Here is a 23,273-nt window from a genome sequence, read left to right as displayed (position 1 = left end):
TATACTTCTCTTTGATGGTCTCTTTTGGGGGGCAGCTAGGTGGCATAGTGGATAAAGCACCGGCCCTGGATTCAGGAGGACCTGAGTTCAAATCTGGCCTCAGACACTTGACACTTACTTAGCTGTGTGACCCTGGGCAAGTCACTTAACCCTCATTGCCCCACAAAAAATAAACATAAATAGATTAATTAATTAATTAATTAATAAGCCAAAAAATAAAATGCATAGGATAGTCTCCTTCGGTACTGCTCATACATACAATTTATTGCTCACAATATGCTTTACCCTGTAGTCACCTACCATTTATCTCTCTGTTGTCCTTTAAATAACCCCCAGTTTTGCTTCCTTGGAGGGATTCTAGGAATTGCTACCCAACAGCATGACTAGAAGAGTGGTAGTATTAAAAAGCTAGACTTTATTTCAAAGAATAGCATGTGATCATTGAAAGTATTGCATCATTTTCCAAATGCAATCCAGTCCATATCGTCTTCCTCATAAATTTTGAACTGTGTTCATTGACCTTCTATGATGTCTGGCCAAGATAGATGTATTAACAGGGTCAATTCTGTGGGCCAACCGCCTAACTTCCACGTCATGCAATAGACATCTTCATCCGCTTGGTTTGTTGTTGTTTTTTCCTACGTGGATAGTTAGATCAAACTCTTTTGCACAACTATAGCTATCATTTAGGATCATTTTCAGTGTCCTGTGTCTTGATGCAAGCCAGGACATCATCTGCAAAGAGAAGCATCTGGAGGACTTTATGGTCTATAAGAAATCCCTCTTTCACTCAGATTTCACGTGGAACACATCTGCCAGGACTGTAGCACCCACTATTTGCTGAGCATATTTCCCTCTTTATGCCAAAGCTATCTCTTCTAATGAGGAATCTGATATGTTCTCAGCATAATACATAATCCGTGAAACAACAATCACAACAATAACAATAGGCAGCATTTGGGTAAAAATTAAGGATTTAATTTGCATTTGACATTGTTTCATGGGGCAAGGATTATTTTCTTTATTTTACAGATGAGTAGACTGAAGTTGGTTGGAGTCGTTAAATGATTTAAAGTCAAATAGCAAATGACAGGTAGAGTAGACTGGTAGGACCCTCTGACCCCAATTTCAGTGATCTTCTCACAGTATATTGAAATACTACCAGACAGAAAAGAACAAAGGCCTCAATGTGGTAGGTCTAGATTGTAAGCACTCTAGGAGATCAGAGAAGGAAGATATCAGCTGGCTGGGGAGAATGAAGGAGAGCTTTCTTGCAGGAAACAGGACTAGAAACAGACCTTGAATGATGGGTAGACTTTGACTTGGGGTAGGGAAGGTGAGGCTCTAGGAGGTGGTAGTAGCATGAACAGAGATAGAAATAAACATGGCAAGTGTAAGGAGGAGACAGTACTCCCCAAAAAAGTCTTGCTTCTATTTTTTCTGTCTCTTTCCCTCCCTGTCTCAACAGGATGTCCTCCCCTTCCCTACCCCACCCCACCCCCAGCCTTTGTCACCTAAAGGGTATCTAATCAGGCCGTAGTGAAAGGTGTAGAAGCTGGCTGATTGTGGCAGTACCCCAGGCCCTGTGAGGACAAATCTGAAGGGGGTGGAGATTTTATATATATGTATATATGTATGGGTGTGTGTGTGTGTGTGTATACACACACACACACACACATAGAATTGTTATCTCATTTGATCTGTGAGAGAGGTGTTTTATCCCCATTTTATAGTCAAGGAAACTGAAGCAAATAGTGGTTAAATGACTTTCCTAGGGTTACACAGCTAAGTGTGAGAAGCCAGATTTGAATTCAGGTCTTCCTGACTCCTGGCCCAATGCTTTATCCACTGTGTCACCCGGCTATTCCTAATGAAATTAGGGGGAAAAGAGAGACAGCTCATATATTCGAAGACAGTACTGCATTTGACTCCCTCCACTCCCCCCACCATGGAAGAGGATTTAGAGGAGGGTATAGACAAGTCATAGAGAATGAGAAGGTAGGAAGGGGTTGCAGTCTACACCATTGAGTGGTATGGGTGTGGGTTGTAACTCTTAGAACAGAACAGCCCCTGAAAGCAAATGCCCCTGAAGGTTTAGACCAGATTAGGGAATAGGGTAGATTGAGGGGCTTGGCAGCTCCCAGTGAAGATGGGGGTGGAAGGGAGACAGACAGGAATCTAAGAGAAAGGCCAATTAGCTGAGGAACTCAGACTGACCAGTACTATGCAATGAAAACACCCACTGAGGGATTTAACCACTACTAGCCAGTAATGGTTGTAGAAAGAGTCATGTATCTTCATGCCCCATCTTCCCTGAAAGAGTCAGCTACCCTCTGAAAGACTTGGATTCCAGTGTCTCACCCTCTTATGACCACCATCATTTATGTTTATTGACACTTAGTCCTAACGTTTGGTTTCTTTCAGAGGCGCCGAGAGGCAGGGCAGTCACCAAGGCCTGAGCCCATAGAGCTGGGCCCCCTGCAAGAAGACAAAGGTAAGAAGTTCTCTTAATACCCTCCACCCCACGAGTTGCCTACTGGAAGAGGAGACCACATCTCCACAACTGGAACAGCCCAATCCCATTAAGTTGTTTTGTTTTGTTTTGGTTTGGTTTTTTTAGTGAGGCAATTGGGGTTAAGTGACTTGCCCAGGGTCACACAGCTAGTAAGTGTTAAGTGTCTGAGGCCAGATTTGAACTCAGGTACTCCTGACTCCAGGGCTGGTGCTCTATCCACTGCGCCACCTAGCAGCCCCCCCCCCCCATTAAGTTGTACTTGGCTCATTTCATCTGTACCTTGACACTGACATCTGTCTCTCTTTGCTCCTTGGGCCCCTAGTAAAATCCTAGCTGGATATGTTCTGATAAGGACTGTGTTTCTAGAACTGGGTCTCAAGTGATTGCCTCATTCCTCAGTACAGTATTGCCTCTGGTCTGGGTCACAGAACCAAAGAATCTTGGAGTTGGAAGGGACCTTGAGTCCATATATGAGCAATAATCTACCTCCATAACATCTCCTTAACTATACCAATATGGTATCATCCAGCCTGTGCCCAAAGACCTCAATTAAAGAGAAACCTTCTTTTTCTGGAGGAAATACATTCCATAGAAAGATAATTGTAATTCTTCAGAAGCTTTCCCTTTCATCAAGATTAAACCTGCCTTGGGCAGCTAGGTGGCACAGTGGATAAAGCACAGGCCTTGGATTCAGGAGGATCTGAGTTCAAATCTAACCCCAGACACTTGACATTTAACTGGCTGTGTGACCTTGGGCAAGTCACTTAATGCCAATTGCCTCACCAAAAAAAAAAAGGTTTTTGGGGCAGCTAGGTGGTGCAGTGGATAGATCACTGGCCCTGGATTCAGGAGGACCTGAGCTCAAATCCGGCCTCAGACACTTGACACTTACTAGCTGTGTGACCCTGGGAAAGTCACTTAACCCCAATTGCCCCACCAAAAAACCCAACCAAACAAAAAAAGATTAAATCTGCCTTTTTGCCACTTCCTTCCCTCATTTTCCTTTCTTTCTTCCCTTCCCTTCCCTTAATTCTACTCTCTGGGGCCAAGCAAAAGCCAAATGCCTCTTCCACATAGCCCAGCTGCTGTTGTCTACGTTTTCCAGGTTAAACATCCATAGGTCTTTCAACCAGTCCTTATCATGGCATGATCTCAAGTCTTTTGAACATCCTTGCTGCCTCTCTCTCTCTCTCTTTTTGGTGAGGCAATTGGGGTTAAGTGACTTGCCCAGGGTCACACAGCTAGTAAGTGTTACGTGTCTGAGGCCAGACTTGAACTCGGGTCCTCCTGCCTCCAGGGCCAGAGCTCTATCTACTGTGCCACCTAGCTGCCCCCTTGTTGCCTTTCTCTTGACACCTTCCCCTCCCCACCTTTATTTTCATTTAACAAGCATTTATTTTCTCTCCTTCCCATCCTACCTCCAATGGAAAACAAAGCAAAACCAAACCCAAGCCTTGTAACAAATATGCAGTTCCAAACCAAACAAATCCCTGCATTGTCTGTGTCTACAAATGTATGTTTCATCCTATGTCTTGCATCTTTCACTCCTTTGTCAGGAGGTGAGAAGCATGCTTCACCATAAGTTTTTTTGGAATATTGGTTTGTGATTACCTTGACTGGAGTTCTGAAGTCTTTAAAAATTATTTGACTTTATTTCAAGTGTGGTTGTTATTTTATAAATGTTTCTCCTGATCTTGTTCACTTTATTCTCTATCAGTTCATGTAAATCTTCCCAGATTTCTCTGAAACTATCCCTTTTATCATTTTTTAAAAATAATTTTTAGAAATGAATATTTACTATGGTAGTATAGTTGGTACAAACCATCTTCTTCCCAGACCCTCCCAAGCCTATAAAATACAGAATCCAGCAGAAGGTTGTCAGAAAATTGGAGCACATATGGCAAAGGGATAACTCAAAGTTTCCTCAGTGCTAGATGGATTTTCTCCTCTTTGTGGGCATTCTCGTGAAGTTCCTTTTACATATGGTATAACTTCTGTTGGATTCCTTGTAGAGACTTGAAACTGCCCTTTCTCAGGGTCCCATTTGTTCCTGATCCCATTCCAATGCTGTCACTGCTGTTCCTGGAATGCTGCTGCTGCTGCTGTTTGTCCTTCGTTTTCAAGCACTTATTTTATTTTTTCCATTTACATGTAAGGGTAGTTTTCAACATTCATCTTCATAAGATTTAGAGTTCCAAATTTTTCTCCCTCCCTCCCTTTCCTCCCTCCTCCACAAGACAGCAACCAGTCTGATATAGGTTATATATGTGCAATCCTCACGTGATCTTTTTATCAGTTCTTTCTATGGGAGTGGATAGTATGGTTTGTCATTAGTCCCTTGGGAATGTCTTGGATCATTGTATTGCTGAGAGTAGTTAAGTCATTCACAATACTGCTGTCACTATGCACAATGTCCTCCCAGTTCTGCTCACTTCACCATACATCAGTTCATATGAGTCTTTCCAGGTTTTTCTGGGATCATCCTGTTTGTCATTTCCTATAGCACAATACCATTCCACTACAATCATATACCACCACACCTTCTTCAGTCATTCCTTAATTGATGAACATTCTCTTGATTTCCAATTCTTAGCCACCACAAAGAGTTGTTATAAATATTTTTTGTACAATTTCTCCCCTTTTCTTTTTCACTATTACTATTGTTAACGGTTTCCCTCCATCCTATTCCTTTCCCCCTGATATTTACTCTATTATCTATCTTCTTTCTCCCTATCCTTCAAAAGGGATTTGCTTCTGTCCGTCCCCTCCCCACTCTGCCCTTCCTTCTTTTGCCCCTCTCTCTTTATCCCCTTCCCCATCTATTTTCCTGCAGGGTTAGATAGATTACTCCACCCAATTGAGTGTGTACCTTATTCCCTCCTTGAGCCAATTCTGATGAGATTAAGGTCTTTGAGCCAATTTTGAAGAGTGTTAGGTTCATTTACTGTCCAGATTAACTAGATTACTCCATCCAATTGTGTGTGTGTGTGTTAATCCCTCTTTGAGCCAACTCTGATGAGATTAAGGTCTTTGAGCCTATTCTGATGAGTGTAAAGTTCATTTAGTGCCCTGCTCCTCCCCCATCTCTTCCCCCACTCCATAAACCCTTTCCTTTTTCTTTCATGTGGGATTTTGCCCCATGCTACCTCTGCCCTTCCCTCTCCCCCAGTGACACAATGGACAAAGCATCCACCCTGGACCCAGGGGGACCCCAGCCAAAACCCAGCCTCAGACATAAGACAGTCACCCACTGCATGACCCCAGGTATCTCCGCCAACTCCAATTTTTTATGGTTCTCTCAGGTCTTTTATTTGAAAGTCAAATTTTCCATTCAGATCAAGTCTTTTCATCATGAATACCTGAAGTCCTCTTTTTCATTGAAGCCTTTTATCATTTCTTACAACACAATGGTATTCTATTATATTTATACACCAAAATTTGTTCAGCCATTCCCCAATTGATGAGTACCTCCTTAGTTTCTAGTTTTTTGCCACCATGAAAGGTGGTATTTTAAATATTTTTGTACTTATATCTCTGGACACTTTCTAGTTTAACAGTGTTCCTTCTAAAGTGTGGTCTTAAATATACTAAATTAATTGTAATCTTAGGCAAATTCTTTCTCCCATTGGTCCACAATTTCTTAATCTGTAAAATTAAAGTGTTGAATAAAGTGATCTCTAAGGATTATCCTAATTCTAATTCCCTTTCAAGTATACTATTATTTCATGAATTTCAAAGTTGACTGAGACTAGTTTGAGAGCAAGGTAGACTGTAGCAGTGTATGGACCTTATCTAGGAAGGGAAAGAAAAGTCCCTGGCTCTTGTCTTCAATTGACAGTTACATGGGAAAAAGAAAGCCCTCCCTGACCAGCCCACAGAGAAGTTCCCCTCTCCTCTAGGCCAACCAGGCCCAAAGGGATGTTCTTCCCCACCCTAGCTGAGATCTCTGAAGTGTTAACAAGTCAGGCTCACCCCATCATCAGGTTCTCCTCTGCATAAGCTTTCATAAGGGACAGCTGCTGCATTAAAGGCATACCTGTAATCAAGGGGCACATAGGTCACACAGGAGAGGCAGAGGGCTTTATAGTATCTCTCTTTTTTTTTTTTGATGAAGCAATTGGAGTTAAGTGACTTGCCCAGGGTCAGCTAGTAAGTGTTACGTGTCTGAGGCCATATTTGAACTCAGTTCCTCCTGAATCCAGGGTCGGTATTCTATCCATTGTACTTCCTAGCTGCCCCCAAATATATATATATATATATATATATATATATATATATATATATATATTTTTTTTTTTTTGGTGAGGCAGTTGGGGTTAAGTGACTTCCAAGGTCACACAGCTAGTAAGTGTTAAGTGTCTGAGGCTGGATTTGAACTCAGGTCCTCCTGAATCCAGGGCCAGTGCTCTATCCACTGCACCACCTAGCTGCCCGGCAGAGGGCTTTATAAAGAGAGATCACTGTTCTTTAAGTAAGCAAGACCATGGCTGTCCTTATTGGAAAGCATGACTTATGTAGTGTGATTTTGGAATGGGTGAGATTGGGCTAAAATCTTTCCTTTGGAAGGTTTAGCCCAGTGGGGAAAATCTCTGTGCTGAAGTTCTTGTCTGGGAGAGACCTAATATTAAGCCTTTAGCAGCCACTAATACTTCAGTGAAAAGGAATTCCACTGCTATTTTGCCCAGAGTTTCCTAGGCAGAAATAAGCCCAGAGCAAAGGATGATATGGGTGAAGGACACTGGACCTCTGGACAAGGCAAGTAAGCCATATGGGAATACTTATGTCTTTTCACCAGTGTAGCTTAATAATGTTAATAGCAGACATTGGTCGAGTCCTTTTAGGTTTACAAAATGCTTTATATACTTTACATCATTTGATCTTCACAACAACACTGTATAGTCAGATGATTCCCACATCAATCTATCCAGCCCTAAAGTCTTTTCTGACCTCCAGGCTCACATCATCAATTGCCTTTTGGATATCTTGAACTGGAGGTCCAACTTTAAAACTTGACATAACCAAAAGAAAGCACTTTTTCCTTCACATTGTCCCCTCTTCCAAACTTCCCTATTTTTGTTTCTAATCAATCAGGCTTAAAGCCCCTATGTTATAACCTCAACTCTTCTCTCATACCCAGTACACATACCTAATGTGTTGCCAAGTCTTGACAACATTGCTTACATATGTTTACTTCTCTCTGCTTAAAAAACTATCACCATGTATTATTACTACACCTGGATTACTGCAATGGCCTCTCTGGTCTCCCTGCCTCACATCTCTCTCCACTACAGTCCATTCTCCAACTCAGCTGAAAAATAAACCACAGGGGGCCAATTCCCAGTTGTCCTGATCTATGTCTCACCACTGGACTCAGATGACTCTGCAAGAGAGAGCAAGGCTAATGGCTACGAAGCTCTGCCTCACTCAAATTCCATTCACTTGCAAGTCAAGACATCACCTTCCTGATGTTGTTGGTCCTCTTCAAGAAGGAAGGATCAAAGGGGCAGCTAAGTGGCACAGTGGATAAAGCACTGGCCCTGGATTCAGGAGGACTGGAGTTCAAATTTGACCTCAGATACTTGTCACTTACTAGCTGTGTGATCCAAGGCAAGTCACTCAACCCTCATTGCCCCACAAAAACAAACAAACAAACAAATAAATAAATAGGTAGATAACTAACTAAATAAATAAAATTAATGTTTGGAGAGGCAGTGTAGCATAATAAATAGGGCACTGAACTTGAAGACAGGAAGACCTGCATTCAAATTCTGCTTCTGGAATATACTGCCCGTGTGACCCTGGGCAAAGCACTGAACTTCTCAGTGTTCCAGGCAACTCTTCAAAATATGTTTCTTTAAAACATTTTTTAAAAAATTAACACACATTGGGGGCAGCTAGGTGGCACAGTGAATAGACCACTGGCCCTGGATTCAGGAGGACTTGAGTTCAAATCCGGCCTCAGATACTTGACACTTTCTGTGTGACCCTGGGCAAGTCACTTAACCCTCATTGCCCCACCAAAAAAAAAATTAACATACATTTATTTTTTCCTTTCCACACCCTCCTCTGATTAAAAAAAACAAAACAAAACAAAACAAGACAACACAAAACGAAAAAAAAACACCTTTGTAAGAAATATGCATTTGTAAGACTGTAAGTGTCCAAGAAGGTGCCAGGCTGCATTGACAGAGGATTGTCTCCTCATTGAGTTCCCTAGATTAATCAAATTATAGGTCTGGTAAAAGTTAATCAGCATCATATAATTAGGGGCCTTGATTGTTCCCTAATGATTGTTCTTGGGCCAGCATCCTCCAGTTAACTCAGCTACCCTTCTCCTCCTCCTCACAAAGACAGGGACCATGCCAGCCATATCCTCCTGTTGGTCCTACCCCAACCCCACTTCCCATCTACCCCAATGGACTCATGATCTGGTTTTCCCTTACAGACCCAAATACCCATCTCTTCCATGATGAGCAGCAGCAACTGGACATGGTCCATGTTCTCCAGAAGCATCAAGGAGAGTCTGAAAAGCTGAGACCAGAGCATCAGACCAGGGAAGTGGAAATCCAGGTAGGTTCCCTGGCTCAGGTTCCAGCAGTTTCCTATAGGCTTCCTCAGGATATAACCTACCCACCTCCCTGGAAGGAGGTAGCATTTGGAGGAGTGTAGGAGGGAAATAACCAAGGAGCAATCTCTCCATAATGAAGAGACCAATGTCAATAGATTTGGAGTCCCTGATGCTTTTAAACCTCTGATTCTTAAGGGCAAAGAAGGAATTTTCTATGTAGTTCACCTCTTCTGAATCAGCACAAAACTCACAGTCAGGAGACCTGCTTTTCCATTTCTGCCACTAACTCTTTATGTGGTTTGGGGTAAATCACTTTATTTCTCTGGGATTTGGTTTTCTCCTTTGTAAAACGAGTGAGTCAGACTATGCAATCTTTAAGGTCCTTGCCCTTGGAATTATAATGGTAGGGAACTTCATTCCACTCTCCTCTGTGCCTCCCTTATTTCCAGGTGGTGGATGAACAGGAATTAGAGCTTCGTGAAAAACTTGCTGAGCAGCTCCAAGTACTGCAAAGGGAGCATGATGAGACCTTGCAAGGTAAGGATTGGAGCAGCCCTTCTAAAACCCCAGACTCTGGGAGGCAGGGATGCCTGTCTTCTTAGGGGAATAACGGGCCTAGCCCACATGGTACATGGAATGCTTTTCCCACAGGGCATCATGTTCTTGCCCATCAGACCTTCACATGCGGGACCACCCTTTGGGCCAAGGGTTCACTGATTAGGGTAGGAGCCCCTGGACAGTATATGTTGGCCATCATTGTGTATCATCTTTGTTTTTGTTTTTGGTGAGGCAATTGGGGTTAAGTGACCTGCCTAGGGTCACACAGCTAGTAAGTGTTAAGTGTCTGAGGCCAAATTTGAACTCAGGTCCTCCTGAATCCAGGGCCAGTGCTCTATCCACTGTGCCACTTAGCTGCACACCATGTATCACTTTTCTAATTACTCTCTTAGGTTTGCCAGATTAGTACAAGGTTGAGTTAGAGTTCTGGGCCAAGTCAGAAGAATTGGGGTCTAGTCCTGATCTTCCTATTTAGCATGCTATGTGAACCTAGGCAAGTTACTTATCCTTTCTGGGCCTTTCTATTAACAAAGTACCTTACAGGGATATTGTGAGAAAGTAGCTTTGTTCCCAGAGCATTTGCTAATAGAGGTAATGATAGCTAACATTTATATGTGCTTACTATGTGCCAGGTACTGTGTTAGGCACTTTACTATTATTATCTCATTTGATCCTCACAACAGTCCTGAGAGATAGGTCTTATTGTTTTCCCATTTCATAGATGAGAACAGTGAGGGTATGTGACTTGCCCAGGGTCACACAACCAGTAAGTGTCTGAGGCTGGATTTGAATTCACATCTTCCTGACTCCCAGCCTGATACTCTATCCATTGCACCTTTAGCTTCCCCTCTGATGGAATATTTTTTCCTTCTAATGGAATTTTTTTTTTTTTTAGTGAGGCAATTGGGGTTAAGTGACTTGCCCAGGGTCACACAGCTAGTAAGTGTTAAGTGTCTGAGGCCGGATTTGAACTCAGGTCCTCCTGACTCCAGAGCCAGTGCTCTATCCACTGCGCCACCTAGCTGCCCCCCTCTAATGGAATATTAATTATTAACATGGCAAGGGGCAGCTAGGTGGCGCAGTGGATAGAGCACTGGCTCTGGAGTCAGGAGGACCTGAGTTCAAATATGACCTCAGACACTTGACACTAGCTGTGTGACCTTGGGCAAGTCACTTAACCCCAATTGCCTCACAAAAAACCAACAACACACACGCAAAAAAAGATTAACATGGAAACTAGATACTGTCTGTGGTCCTGAATCATTCATTACAAAAGGAATATCTTTCCTAATTAGAGGTTGTGGTATTATTGGGGGGGGGGGGGCCAGGGCAATAAGGGTTAAGTGACTTGCCCAAGGTCACACAGTTAGTAAGTGTCAAGTGTTTGAGGCCGGATTTGACCTCAGGTCCTCCTGAATCCAGGACTGGTGCTTTATCCACTGCGCCACGTAGCCGCCCCAAAAGATAAAAATATTCTTACAGAGAACTCTGATTCTATTTTGTTTATCTGGTCCCTTTCTCCACCTGTGTGCACAGGTGCATGTATGTATTTCCTGTTCTTGCAGGAATCTTAATTTCTCCCATATTCCCAGAAGAACAGACTTCCATTGCCAGAGGTCTATTTGTCTTCATGTCTAAGTGTGGTCTGGAGAAAATCAGGAAGTGACTCCCAACCTGGTCTCCTCACCTCAGCCCTGAATTGGCCAAAGTAGTGACTGGGGAAGTGAAGGAGGCAGAGACATTATGACTGGTACAGCCCCTTCTTGGGTTGAGGGAAGGCCTCACTCCTAGGCTCATAGAGCTTGTTGACTGGGAATGAAGGGAAATATTTCTGGGGCTACCACTATGGGGTGGGGTTGGGAATGAATCAAAATTTGTTGTCTGGAACCATTCCAAAAGGAAGGAATGCCCTGACATACCTGGGGAAACAGGGTCCATTTTGCTTGGAAGCAGGTAATAGGAAGTGCCCCACCAAGGTGCCTCTAGTTGGGGAACCACACCTTAGAACACCCTTCCCTCCCCTCCAGTCCTGGAATGTATCCCCTTGCTTCCTGTGCTGTTTCTAGTGAGAGGTGTAGAATCATAAAATGCCAGTATGAAGGAGAGGAGTTAGGACTTAGAATACCAGGGACCTTAGAGATGAACCAAGCCAACTCCCTTTAAATTCACCTAAGAAGAATTGAAGGCCCAGAGAGTTTGAGTATATTCCCATAATTAGAAGCAGAGGTGGTTTTGGAACCACTTGTAGTCCCATACTCTTTCTTTCTTTTTTTTTTTAACCTAGAAAGATAAATATATTTGTATATTTGAAGGGGTTAAGTGATGATGAAGTGCTTAAATTATAATAAGGGAATATCCCTTCGGAATTCGAATAACTTCAAGGTACCATATTTAATAGATTACTATTACTTCTAGATATAGCATAAAGAGAAGGTTGTTGTTGTTTGTCCTTCATTCTTTTTCCCATACTCTTTCTAAGAGAAGCATCATGGTACAGTAGAAAGAACAGTGAATATAGAGACAGTGCTTGTATTCAAATTTTACCTCTGACACTATATGTGAGACCTTGGAAAAATCACTTAACCTCACTTGGCCTTATTTTCCTCACCTACAAAATGAGGGAGTCGGACTATATGTGGCCTCTGAGATCCCTTATAGCTCTAGTTTTACGACCCTCTTAAAGAGTCTCTGTTAAAGATATGTCTGAAATCTGAAGGGTGTCTCTTAAACCCAGGCTTTTCTTTCTTTTTTCTTTTTTTCTTTTTGCAGGGCAATGAGGGTCAAGTGACTTGCCCAAGGTCACACAGCTAGTAAGTGTCAAGTGTCTAAGGCCAGATTTGAACTCAGGTACTCCTGACTCCAGGGTTGACACTTTATCCACTGTGCTACCTAGCTGCCCCCAAACCCAGACTTTTCATGAGTACAAATGTTACTTTGTTAATGCACTTCCCCATTTAAGGGTACAAGAAACATCTTCATACTAGCCCCCAGAGTCCAGAATTCTATCCTTTAACTCCAAAGGAAACCAACCCAGGAAGCTTAGAGTTGGGCTGCGGAATTATTAAGCCCAGAGTTCAGGTTATGCCTCAGTTCTCACTTGTCAGACTTGACCATTACTCCACACTACCCAGCGACTCCCATTCTTCTAGGAGACTCAACCTGTGGCTGAGTCAGAGGCAGCTGGGTGGTGCTAGACTAGAAGTCAGGAAGACCTGAGTTCAGATTTGAACTCATTTAGTAGTTTACGGGATCCTGGAAAATCGGTTAACCCTGATCTGTATCAGTTTCTTCAGCTGTAATATCAGGATAATAATAGTAACTATTTTATTGGGTTATTGTGAGGATCAAATGAGAGAATATTTGTAAAGCTCTTTGTAAGGCTTAAAATGCTATCTAAATGCTATTATTATTATTATTATTTTGTTATAGTTATTATTTATTACTACTACTACTTCTGGTAGTAGTAGCAGCAGCATTACTACTGCTACTACTACTACTATTACCACCGCCACCACCACCACCACTCCCACTACCAATTCCTCCACCACCACCAGTACTTACTTTCTCTTTGTTACATTGAAATCAACAAAGAGCTAGCTCAATAGTGTATAGGGTCTTACTGGTGCCATCCATTATCTCACATGATCCTTATAACTGTCCTGTGGGGTAGGGAGGAGGTATTATATTAATTTTACAGATGATGAAACTGAGGTCAGGGAGGTGAAGGTACTTCCAAGGTCACACAGCGAATTGGTAGCAGAACAATGACTAGAGCTGAGGTCTCTTGCTACTTGGAATTCTTTTCACTAGATTGGGCTAAAATGCTGAATGTGCATGGAAATTCTTATTTTTCAGTTATTTCTTGGTTGGCTGACTGAATCTTAGATTCTTCTTCTTTTTTTTTTTTTAGTGAGGCAATTAGGGTTAAGTGACTTGCCCAGAGTCACACAGCTAGTAAGTGTCAATGTTCTGAGTCCGGATTTGAACTCAGGTACTCCTGACTCCAGGGCCGGTGCTCTATCCACTGTGCCACCTAGCTGCCCCTGAATCTTAGATTCTTAAGACCTCTGGTAGCAGCCGACACTTTCTTGGCCGTACTCGAGGCTTCTAGGTAGCTGAACTAACCATGGTGCCCTTTCTCTGCAGCGCTTCGGGCCTCACATGAAAAGGAGAAGGTGGTCCTCATGGATTCCTTCGAGGTGGCCAAGGCAGCCCTGCAGGTGAGCAGAGTGGTAGGGGGTAGTAAGTGTGCACCAGCAGACCTAGTTGGGGAGGAGAAACTGTCCAGGCATCAGCCATATGGGGCAGAATTTTCCTGGTGGGCTGGTTAATCCCCAAATTTGTCTCAAACTGGTCTCGTCTCACAGTGCCCAAGGAGTCAGCCTAGTTTGTCTTCTGTGCCCCATATCTCCCATTCTCTAAGTAGGATAATCCCTTTTTAGGGAAGAAAGAGTCTGAGGCATTCACTCCAAAGTGCTGAAGACTTTTAATGGCTTAATGTATTTCCATCTCAGGGGGCTCTGCATTTTAAATTGAGAGTCTAAAAAAGATATTGTTTAATCTCAAGGAATAAAATTCTAATGGTTAAGCTTTAGGCATTAAGGACACTAGAAAGGGAGTTATGAGCTTTTAAAATTTTATTTCAAAATTTTTATTTCAAAGATCATTGATTCCAGAAATGGGGGATTCCTTCACTGTAGCAGATCACCATCTATATTTTAATCCAGGTCCAACCATGCCACTCATGTAGCCTCAGTATCTCCCTAATTGCCTCAGGGATAAAATACCAACACCTCTCGTTAGCATTTAAAACCTTTCACAATCACGCCCTGATCTAGCTTCCCACCTACCACGTACTAAAAATTCCAACCAGGTTGGCCTACTCTTACTTGCTGTTCCCTATGAGTGACGTTCCATTTCTTGCCTCTGTGACCTTTGTACTGACTTACTCCCAGGCTTTATATGCCTCTCCCATGGCTAGGCCTAGAGTCAAGAAGACCTGGATTCAAATCTGGACTCAGGCAAGTCACTTAAACTCTATTTGTCTCAGTTTTGGGGATAATGACAGCACTTCCCTCATGGGGTTGTTGTGAGGATCAAGCACTTAGCACAATGCCTGACACACAATAGATACTATATACATGTTTATTCCCTTCTTTCCCTTCCCTTCTCCCTTGTAATCTCTGTTCCTTGGAGTCCCTACTTCCCTTCGAGATTCAACTTGGGTGCTATCTCTTACATGAGGCTCTTCCTGACTCCCCCTCCCCTCAAATTCTTTGTAATTTTGTATAAATTTTGGATTGCGTAGGTTGCCACATGAGCCTTATAGAATGTAAGTTCCCTGAGGGAAGGAACTATTTCTGCCACTGTATGTCCAAATACCTAGCATAGAGCCTTGCATGTAGCAGACCCTTAATCAACACTTGCTGAATTAAATGGAATTGAATTTGTGAATTGTCATGGCTAAAATCTTAGTCACTTTTGAACCCTTGGTGAGGATGTTCTCTGAATTTAGCTAGGCTGTGCCTATAAAAATAAACACCAAGTCTGTCACCAGACCCATTCTCAAAGCTGTGCTTACATCAAGTCATTGAGACCTTTTAGGGTTTGTGCTGCCCTGGTCTAGCTTTCTTAGAATCCAAAGTTCTGGGTCATAATGAGGCATCAGAATAGGACATTAACAGTTTGATAGCTTAGATCCAGAATGGGCATCAGTGCCACCAATGGAGGACCCTGACCCTCAAACTTCATCTTGTGTGATTCTTGTCCATAGCCTTCCATAATATCTCTATAGAGGGATACACCCATTTTACTTCTAATGGTTCTGTTAACGATTCATTTCTACCAGTATGGTCTGATCTACATGTTGTGATGGTCATCATGTTGCCCTTCATTCTCAAAATAGAACCTACTTCTTACTTCCTTTTCCAGGCAGATAAGTCCTTGATAATGTCTCTTGCTCCATTTTCCCATGTAGGGTGAAATATTTCTCTTTACCCAATTCACATGTCACCCACTTTGTCACTTCAAAGAATCTATGATCTAATCAAAGTGGGTACTTCCTCCAGTGACACAGGTCATGATGTATCCATGCTCTTTCACCTTATGTGATTCTTTTCCATGTCCTGCCATAGTCTCTCTACAGAGGAGCCACACCAAATGCTGGGGGTCTGCAGCTAGATCTTTTTTTCTATTTAAGTAGACTAGTACAACACTCTGGCTGGACATCTTTCATGTATTTCTTGCCATGTGACTGACAGGCCCATGTCCTTTTCTGATTGATTATACAATACTTTGATATTCCTTATTCCATTTCTCATACATGGGTCATCATTGGAAATATGCTGGAGCCTCCTGATACCTATGATGCTTCTCTTGTTTTTCCTTTGGCTCACCCACAACTTGGATTCTTTTGAGACTGTAATGTTCCAGGATTTGTAACCTAAACCTTTGGGAGAACATCTGTGTTACAAAGATGTGTTTTTGTTCTAAGGAGAAGCTTCAAGTCATTACTTACTATGTAGATTCTCAAATGTAGTTTAGTCTGTTCTCTTCTTCCTATTTTCTTTTAGGCCATTCTTACTGTCTCCCAAAGAACCTGTACAAATAGACTGGCCACCCAACTGAGTATCATAGACTGGACCATAGGCATTTTCCATCCATTTAGGTTTTTTGTATAGTATATGTTCTGATAATCTGTTTTAAGTGCTTCTTATTGAGGAGGTCCTGTACTGTTCTTTGGTGTAAAAATATTTGGAGACAGAAGTTTCCAGAAGACCTTGCCGTCTATAAGGAATGTCTAGGGAATTCCTCTTTCCACATAGACTATGCACAGGACAATCACTATTACATTACTAAGGGATTAGTAATCTATATAATGTACATTACAATGTAATTTATAATACAATCTACACTATATGAACCCTTTTGGCAAGCACAGGTCTCTGCTTAGGCTTTCATTTGATCATTAGAATCTTCTAGGGGGCAGCTAGGTGGAGCAGTGGATAGAGCACTGGCCCTGGAGTCAGGAGGACTGAGTTCAAATCTCACCTCAGACACTCACTATCTGTGTGACCCTGGGCAAATCACTTAACCCCAATTGCCTTAAACATCCAAGGCCAATCTCCAGTCATCCTGATATATATCTTGCCACTGGCTCTGGAGGAGAGAGTAAGGTTGGTGACCTTGCACAGCCCTCCCTCACTTAAATCTAATTCAGGGCAAGTCATGACATCACCTGGATGTCATGGTCCTCTTCGAGAACAATGGATGCAACATATATGTATGTGTGTGTATGTGTGTGTCTGTAAGTATATATGTATATATATTTGTGTATGTGTGTATATATGTGTGTGTACAAATACATATATATATGTGTGTGTACATACATATATATATATATATATATATATATATATCAAGAGAGAGAGAGAGAGAGAAACAGAGAATCTCCTAAACAGAATTATCTCTGTGGTTGCATTTATCAAGAATTTTGTATGATTTCCATATTTGCACAAGAGATTCCTTGTTGCAAGTAACATATACTTATTGTAGAAAAGGTATTTGGCATCAGAGGGCCTAGATTCAAATACCAGCTATGCTAATTACCCCATGTGGTCTTAAACAACTTTTTTTTTTTTAAACATCTCTGGGCCTCAGTTTCTTCAACTATAAAATGTGAGGGACTGTTGGATTAGATGGCCTTTGAAGTCTGGGAGGGAGTGTTGAACCAAACAGCCTTTGAAGAATAATCTGTACTGAGTCAATAATCCTCTACTGAGCCTTTTAAAAATTTTATTTATTTATTTATTTGTTTGTTTATTTATTTATTCATTGGTAATCAACAAACAATGAACACAACCAGTCTTGTATTTTTGGTACATTTCAGCCACTTATGTTACTATAAAGATATGTCTATTGACATACATTTAGGAAATAATCTCTAAGCATCTGTGTTTTTCTCATATTTTGATCAAGGACCCTTAGATCCTTAGATACATAAGCAAACTCTTATGCATCAGGAGTTTGTAAAGATGAGAAAGTAGGCATAGAGATCACTCACTATACGTTGATGTTTTGCAGTTGACTTTTGAGAGGTAACAATATCATCTCTCTTCTAATACTTTGATATCTTCCAGGCCTTGAAATGTATAATTTTTTTCTTTTTCTTTTTTTATTATAAAAGTATTTTATTATTTTCCAATTATATGTAGAGATAGTTTTAACATTTGTTTTTATAAGATTTCTAGTTTCAAATTTTTCTCCCTCCATCCCCTCCCTCCCCCCTCCCCCCTCCCCAAGACACCAAGTAATCTGATATAGGTTATATATGTACAATCACATTAAACATATTTTTGCATTAGTCATGCTGTGAAAGAAGAATCAGAACAAAAAGGAAAAACCTCAAAAAACAAAAACAAAAGAAACAGTATGGTTCAATTAGCATCCATATTCCACAGTTCTTTTTTTTTTCTTCTGGATTTGGAGAGCATTTTCCATCATGAGTCCTTTGGAACTATCTTGTACCATTATATTGCTGGGAAGAATCAAGTCTGTCACAGTTGATCAACACATAATGTTGATGATACTGTGTACAATGTTCTCCTAGTTCTGCTCGTTTCACTCAGCATCAGTTCATGCAAGTCCTTCCAGGTTTCTCTGAAATTTGCCTGCTCATCATTTCTTACAGTACAATAGTATGCTTGAAATATATTATAAAGTAATCCCCCAGTGCTTTCAAGACTAAAGTCACTTCTAGTATGGATTTTCTTGATGTGTTATTGCTGGGACCTAATCATTCTTCTTCATTTCAACTTCTTACATGGTATTTTATTCTCCTTGTAGGGCATGATGAGGACTGAAGTATTAGGGTCCGAATGTAGTTGTCCCTCTGTCGCTGATGAAAAAGGATTCTTATGGAAATATCAGTTTTGTTCCATTTTTTTTCTATGTATTTTTGTCTTCCTGACAATTTTATCTGGATGCCGGGGATGATTGGGAAAAGCTGAGTTTCACACCAAGCTTCTTTCTCCTCCTCCTTCTCTCTTTTATGAGCTGCTACTGCTCCCAATCTGTGGCCATATTCCTCTCCAGTAATTTATAAACAATTTTGTATTTTAAACTGGTGTTACATTTTGTATCTACCTTCCCCTCTCATGCTCTCTCATGGTAAGGTGATTTGGGGGCTTCTCTTGGCCTCATCATTATAACGACTGAGCTTCAGTGAAAATGTTGGTAATCAAAATTAATATACTAAATATTGAAATATAAAAAAAGATTAATATTTTTTCATTTCCCATTTTTGCCATCAAGGGATCATGAGTAGGTTAGGTCAAAGTTGCAATATTTCACAGTGTTTTATTTCTTCTTTATATACTTTTCTTTTAATTTCATATTGATTTTGACCTTTAGTCAATAGTCTGACTGTATAGAAAATGAATGTTTTGTGGAGGTATATGGAGCTTGATGGTATCCAGTACTTTCTGAATAGTCTACATGATTTTATTTAGTCTCTTTTGTTTCTCAGATCCAAACCATACTCTCCACTATCTTTCCCTGTGCTTGCCTTCAGATTAAAATCACTGAATACCAAAGTATATGTTGATTTGTGTTGAAGATCTAGTCAAGTTCTTTATAGAATTTTTCTATCTCATTATTCTCTGCAACAGGTATTGCTGAATAGTTTATAATTATCTTCATGGTTGCCTTTTTTGTTGTTGATGCTTATCTTGAACACTGTAAGAAGAGATGACCAACTATCCCATAAAATATTTTTTTCTTTTAACATCTGAGTATATGATGAAATCTATTCCACCAAATTACTCTTATGATTTTTCAAGGAGAGACTGTCAGTCATCTATCCATTTAGCTCTAACTTCCTTTTATTCTAAATTGTGCTTATTATGAAAATATTGATGTTCAGTTTTCCCAGTAATACATCAATTTGTTGGATATTGCAGTTAGAGTACCTACAATTGTTAATAAATTTTAGTACCTTCAGTCCTCATTTCTACTATTCCATCTGGAGGAAGTATAAGTAGGTCTACATATGACTGGGGGACATTTTAAAACTTGTTTTTCTTTCATGGCTTGCCATGGCCAAAGAATTAATAACCTGGTAGTTTTTTTGTTGTTGTTCATCATGTCCAACTCTTTGTGACCCCATTTGGGGTTTCCTTGGCAAAGATCCTAGACTGGTTTGCCATTTCCTTCTCTGGCTCATTTTATAGATGAGGAAACTGAGGCAAATAGGGTTACATGACTTGCCTAAGGTCACATAGCTAGTAAGTGTCTGAGGCCAAATTTGAATTCAGGAAGATGAGTCTTTCTGACTCCAGGCCCAGCACTCCATGCCATACTTAAAGTCATTCTAATATAATATAACCTTCTGGAGTTTTGGACTAGCATAACATTTAATAAATCAAGGTCAGCTCCCTGCCAAGATGAGGCATTAGGGTACGCCTTTATGGAAACTTCCCAAGTTAGTATAGACAATAGTGATGTCATTCTTTTAGTATTTCTTCTATTACTTTGTCTAGACTTTTCCTTCGTCTCTAACCTTGTATCATATTAACATGTGTCACGGAGGAAATTGGCTGGTGGGGGTGTCCTTAGGTATTCCTCTTTAATACACCCTCTCGCACACAAATCCAATTAGAATAAAATAATATTTTATTTAGGTACTAGAGAAAGTAACCAAGAGAGATGTCAAGGACTTCTCTCAAGGGGAGATGATTCAGAGACATGATTCTCTGAGATACCTATCTCCATGAACAGAAGAAAGCCAAAAGCTTTTTTTTTTTTTAAGTGAGGCAATTGGGGTTAAGTGACTTACCCAGGGTCACACAGCTAGTAAGTGTTAAGTGTCTGAGGCTGCATTTGAACTCAGGTACTCCTGACTCCAGGGCTGGTGCTCTATCCACTGCACCACCTAGATGCCCCCAAGCCAAAAGCTTTTATAGGCCATAGATGGGGTGATCTCCACCTGACAATGAAAAGTTTCCTTTGGGGGTGGGGGAAAGCTTGAGTGAGGTGGTGGTCCTGACTTCTGGAGTTCTCTGTCCCTCAGCTCTGATCAGGCAGCAGTCATGTCTAATGAATGGGCTTCTCTCTTTTACTTCTCAAGGTATGTTCGAACTTTAGCTAGTAGGCCAGTTAAAACTTTAATAGTCCCAAATTCCTTGATATGTCCCAACCCATATCAACATATATATGTGTCATTCCCTTGATTAAATGATAAACTTCTCTAGAGCAAAGTATAACGGGTTGTTGGGTTTGTTTGTTGGTTTTCATCTTTGTCTCCCCAGTACCAAGCACAGACCCACTCATAAATTAGGCACTTATGAAATGCTTGTTGAACTATTTGACTTCTTTTCTTCTACAATTCATCTTTAATGCTTCGTTTATAATGTTGATTCTTACAAGACCATAGTATCTTATAATATATATTCTTGCAGTATCCTCAGAAGATCCCCAGAAGAATGCTGGTGTTTGAAATACAGACTTTTGCTGTAGGCAGTAATTTGGATCATGATTAGAAAAATAAAATGGTGGATTGGTTACAATTAGCACAGATAACTTGTCTAATCATATGGTTGAGATTTTAAATTTATCAAAATGTTAACAATAATGTAATAACTGAATTAAAGTTTCATGCATTTTCTTTCCAATATCAATGTGAGGTAAATTTTATATGCATTATTCTAATTAGAGAGATAAGAATAAAAATGAAAAAATAGAGCACAGAATAAAACAGGTCCAATATAACCCATTTAAACAAACTCTTGATGTGCACCAAAATGTGAAATGGCCTGTCATTAGATGTTTTTAACTTTCACCATTTCTTCAGGAAGTTTAACCATTGTAAAAAGCAATGAGGCCAGGGGCAGCTAGGTGGTGCAGTGGATAGAGCACTGACTCTGGCATCAGGAGAACCTGAGTTCAAATCCAGTCTCAGACACTTGACACTTACTAGCTGTATGACCCTGGGCAAGTCACTTAACCCCAATTGCCTCACCAAAAAAAAAACCCAAAACAAAAACAAACAAAAAACAAAAACTACAACATGTGTTAACTGCTAAGCATTTGGGGCAGCTAGGTGGTGCAGTGGATAGAGCCCTGGTCCTGGATTCAGGAGGACCTGAGTTCAAATCCGGCCTCAGACACTTGACACTTACTAGCTGTGTGACCCTGGGCAAGTCACTTAACCCCAATTGCCTCACAAAAAACAAAACAAAACCAACCAACCAAACAAAAAGCAATGAGGCCAAAAGAGCCTTGCTTGGCAAATACTGATTTCTTTATCAAGCAAAGAGAGCTGATAGCAAAGGGCACTATTGGTTTTAAACTCATTTGTAAACAAACAATTCATTTATAAAATAGATTGGAAGAGGCTCCAGGAAGATTATCAAAACAATCACCCAATAAAACAGCAAAGAAAAAAAATGATGGGAAGAAAATGAGTGTGTAGAAAACTTGTTATCCTCAAGGCATTAAAGGATGAAATCTGAAGGACAGCAAATTGAACATAAATGGTACAGATCTGTCAAGATTTCTACAGTAAACTTTCTTAAAAGGCAGAGAGCCTTAGTAACTACACGATATCTAACATGACGAAGTAGAAATGACTTAAAAAAAATAAAGATACAGACTAGATAGGACAGGCTACATACACAGATAGGATCTAACATGATATTTTTTAGGTCACTGAGGGATTGATTTGCATGACATATGAAAGAGGAAGATGTCACGCTTCATCGTTAGGACATGGAAGTCACAGTTGGCCACCTCACAAGTAACAATTCTGTTGTCTTTCCATATTGTGCTCCTTCACTTTGATGTGATCCATGTTTAAATTACTATCCTGCTTTTGTTCCCTTTGTTTTAGATCAATTTCTCTGAATATTTTGTCTTCATCATTTCCTATGACATACTTATAGTTCATTGCATTCAAATACCATAATTTCATTGGTCATTCCCTAGTTGATGGGGACCTATTTAGTTTCCAATTCTTTGCTACCACAAGTGCTGATATGCATATGTGTGTGTAAATATATATGTATATATACTAACAAACACAACTGACTGAGAACTGACTGAACTCCATCTAGTTTCTGTTCCCAGGCCAATGAGTTGCTTGGGGCTGAACCAACATTCTCATTCTGGCTTCTGATTATTTTGTAAAACCCCACTCTCTCCTTTCTATGATTCCCTAGGTTTCTTCTTGGACTTTATTTAGCTTATTATACAAAAGAACCCATTTGGTGAAAAACTTACTCTTCCCAAAGGCAATCTCCTCCTCCTTTCTGTTTTAGTACCCCATATAAACCCTATCCCCAGTTTCCTTTTTCAGGTACCCCAGCACTTGTAATACCCCAGCTATGTAGTACCACAAGCTACAACTCTTCTGCCCCCATTAAAGACCTTAATTTTGTTATAGTAATTGTTTTCATTAAATTTGAGGTTGACAATACATACATATATACATATATTAAAATACACACATACACAGTATTGTAGGATATTTTTGATGACTAGGGCTAATTTGGGGGGCTAAAGCTGACTGGAGGACTAACCTGGGACTACTCTGGGGACTTTTGAGTGTTTGACTATCTGACTGCTATTAACTTAGCA

At 40.6% G+C, this 23,273-nt stretch overlaps 1 protein-coding gene across 1 annotated transcript in view; it reads left to right on the top strand.

The window, feature by feature from the left end:
- The window catches only part of CCDC69 (coiled-coil domain containing 69), a 40,435-nt gene that overhangs the window by 7,663 nt on the left and 9,499 nt on the right, over positions 1-23,273 (top strand). The window contains exons 2-5 of the mRNA XM_043981519.1: positions 2,425-2,494; positions 8,961-9,085; positions 9,533-9,620; positions 13,788-13,861. Of these exons, the coding sequence (XP_043837454.1) occupies positions 2,425-2,494; positions 8,961-9,085; positions 9,533-9,620; positions 13,788-13,861 (357 nt within the window). The remainder of the gene's footprint in view (positions 1-2,424; positions 2,495-8,960; positions 9,086-9,532; positions 9,621-13,787; positions 13,862-23,273) is intronic.

The sequence above is a fragment of the Dromiciops gliroides genome, chromosome 2 (genome assembly GCF_019393635.1).
Source record: "Dromiciops gliroides isolate mDroGli1 chromosome 2, mDroGli1.pri, whole genome shotgun sequence".
Classification (NCBI taxonomy): domain Eukaryota; kingdom Metazoa; phylum Chordata; class Mammalia; order Microbiotheria; family Microbiotheriidae; genus Dromiciops; species Dromiciops gliroides.
This window is presented reverse-complemented; position numbering and strand designations above follow the sequence as displayed.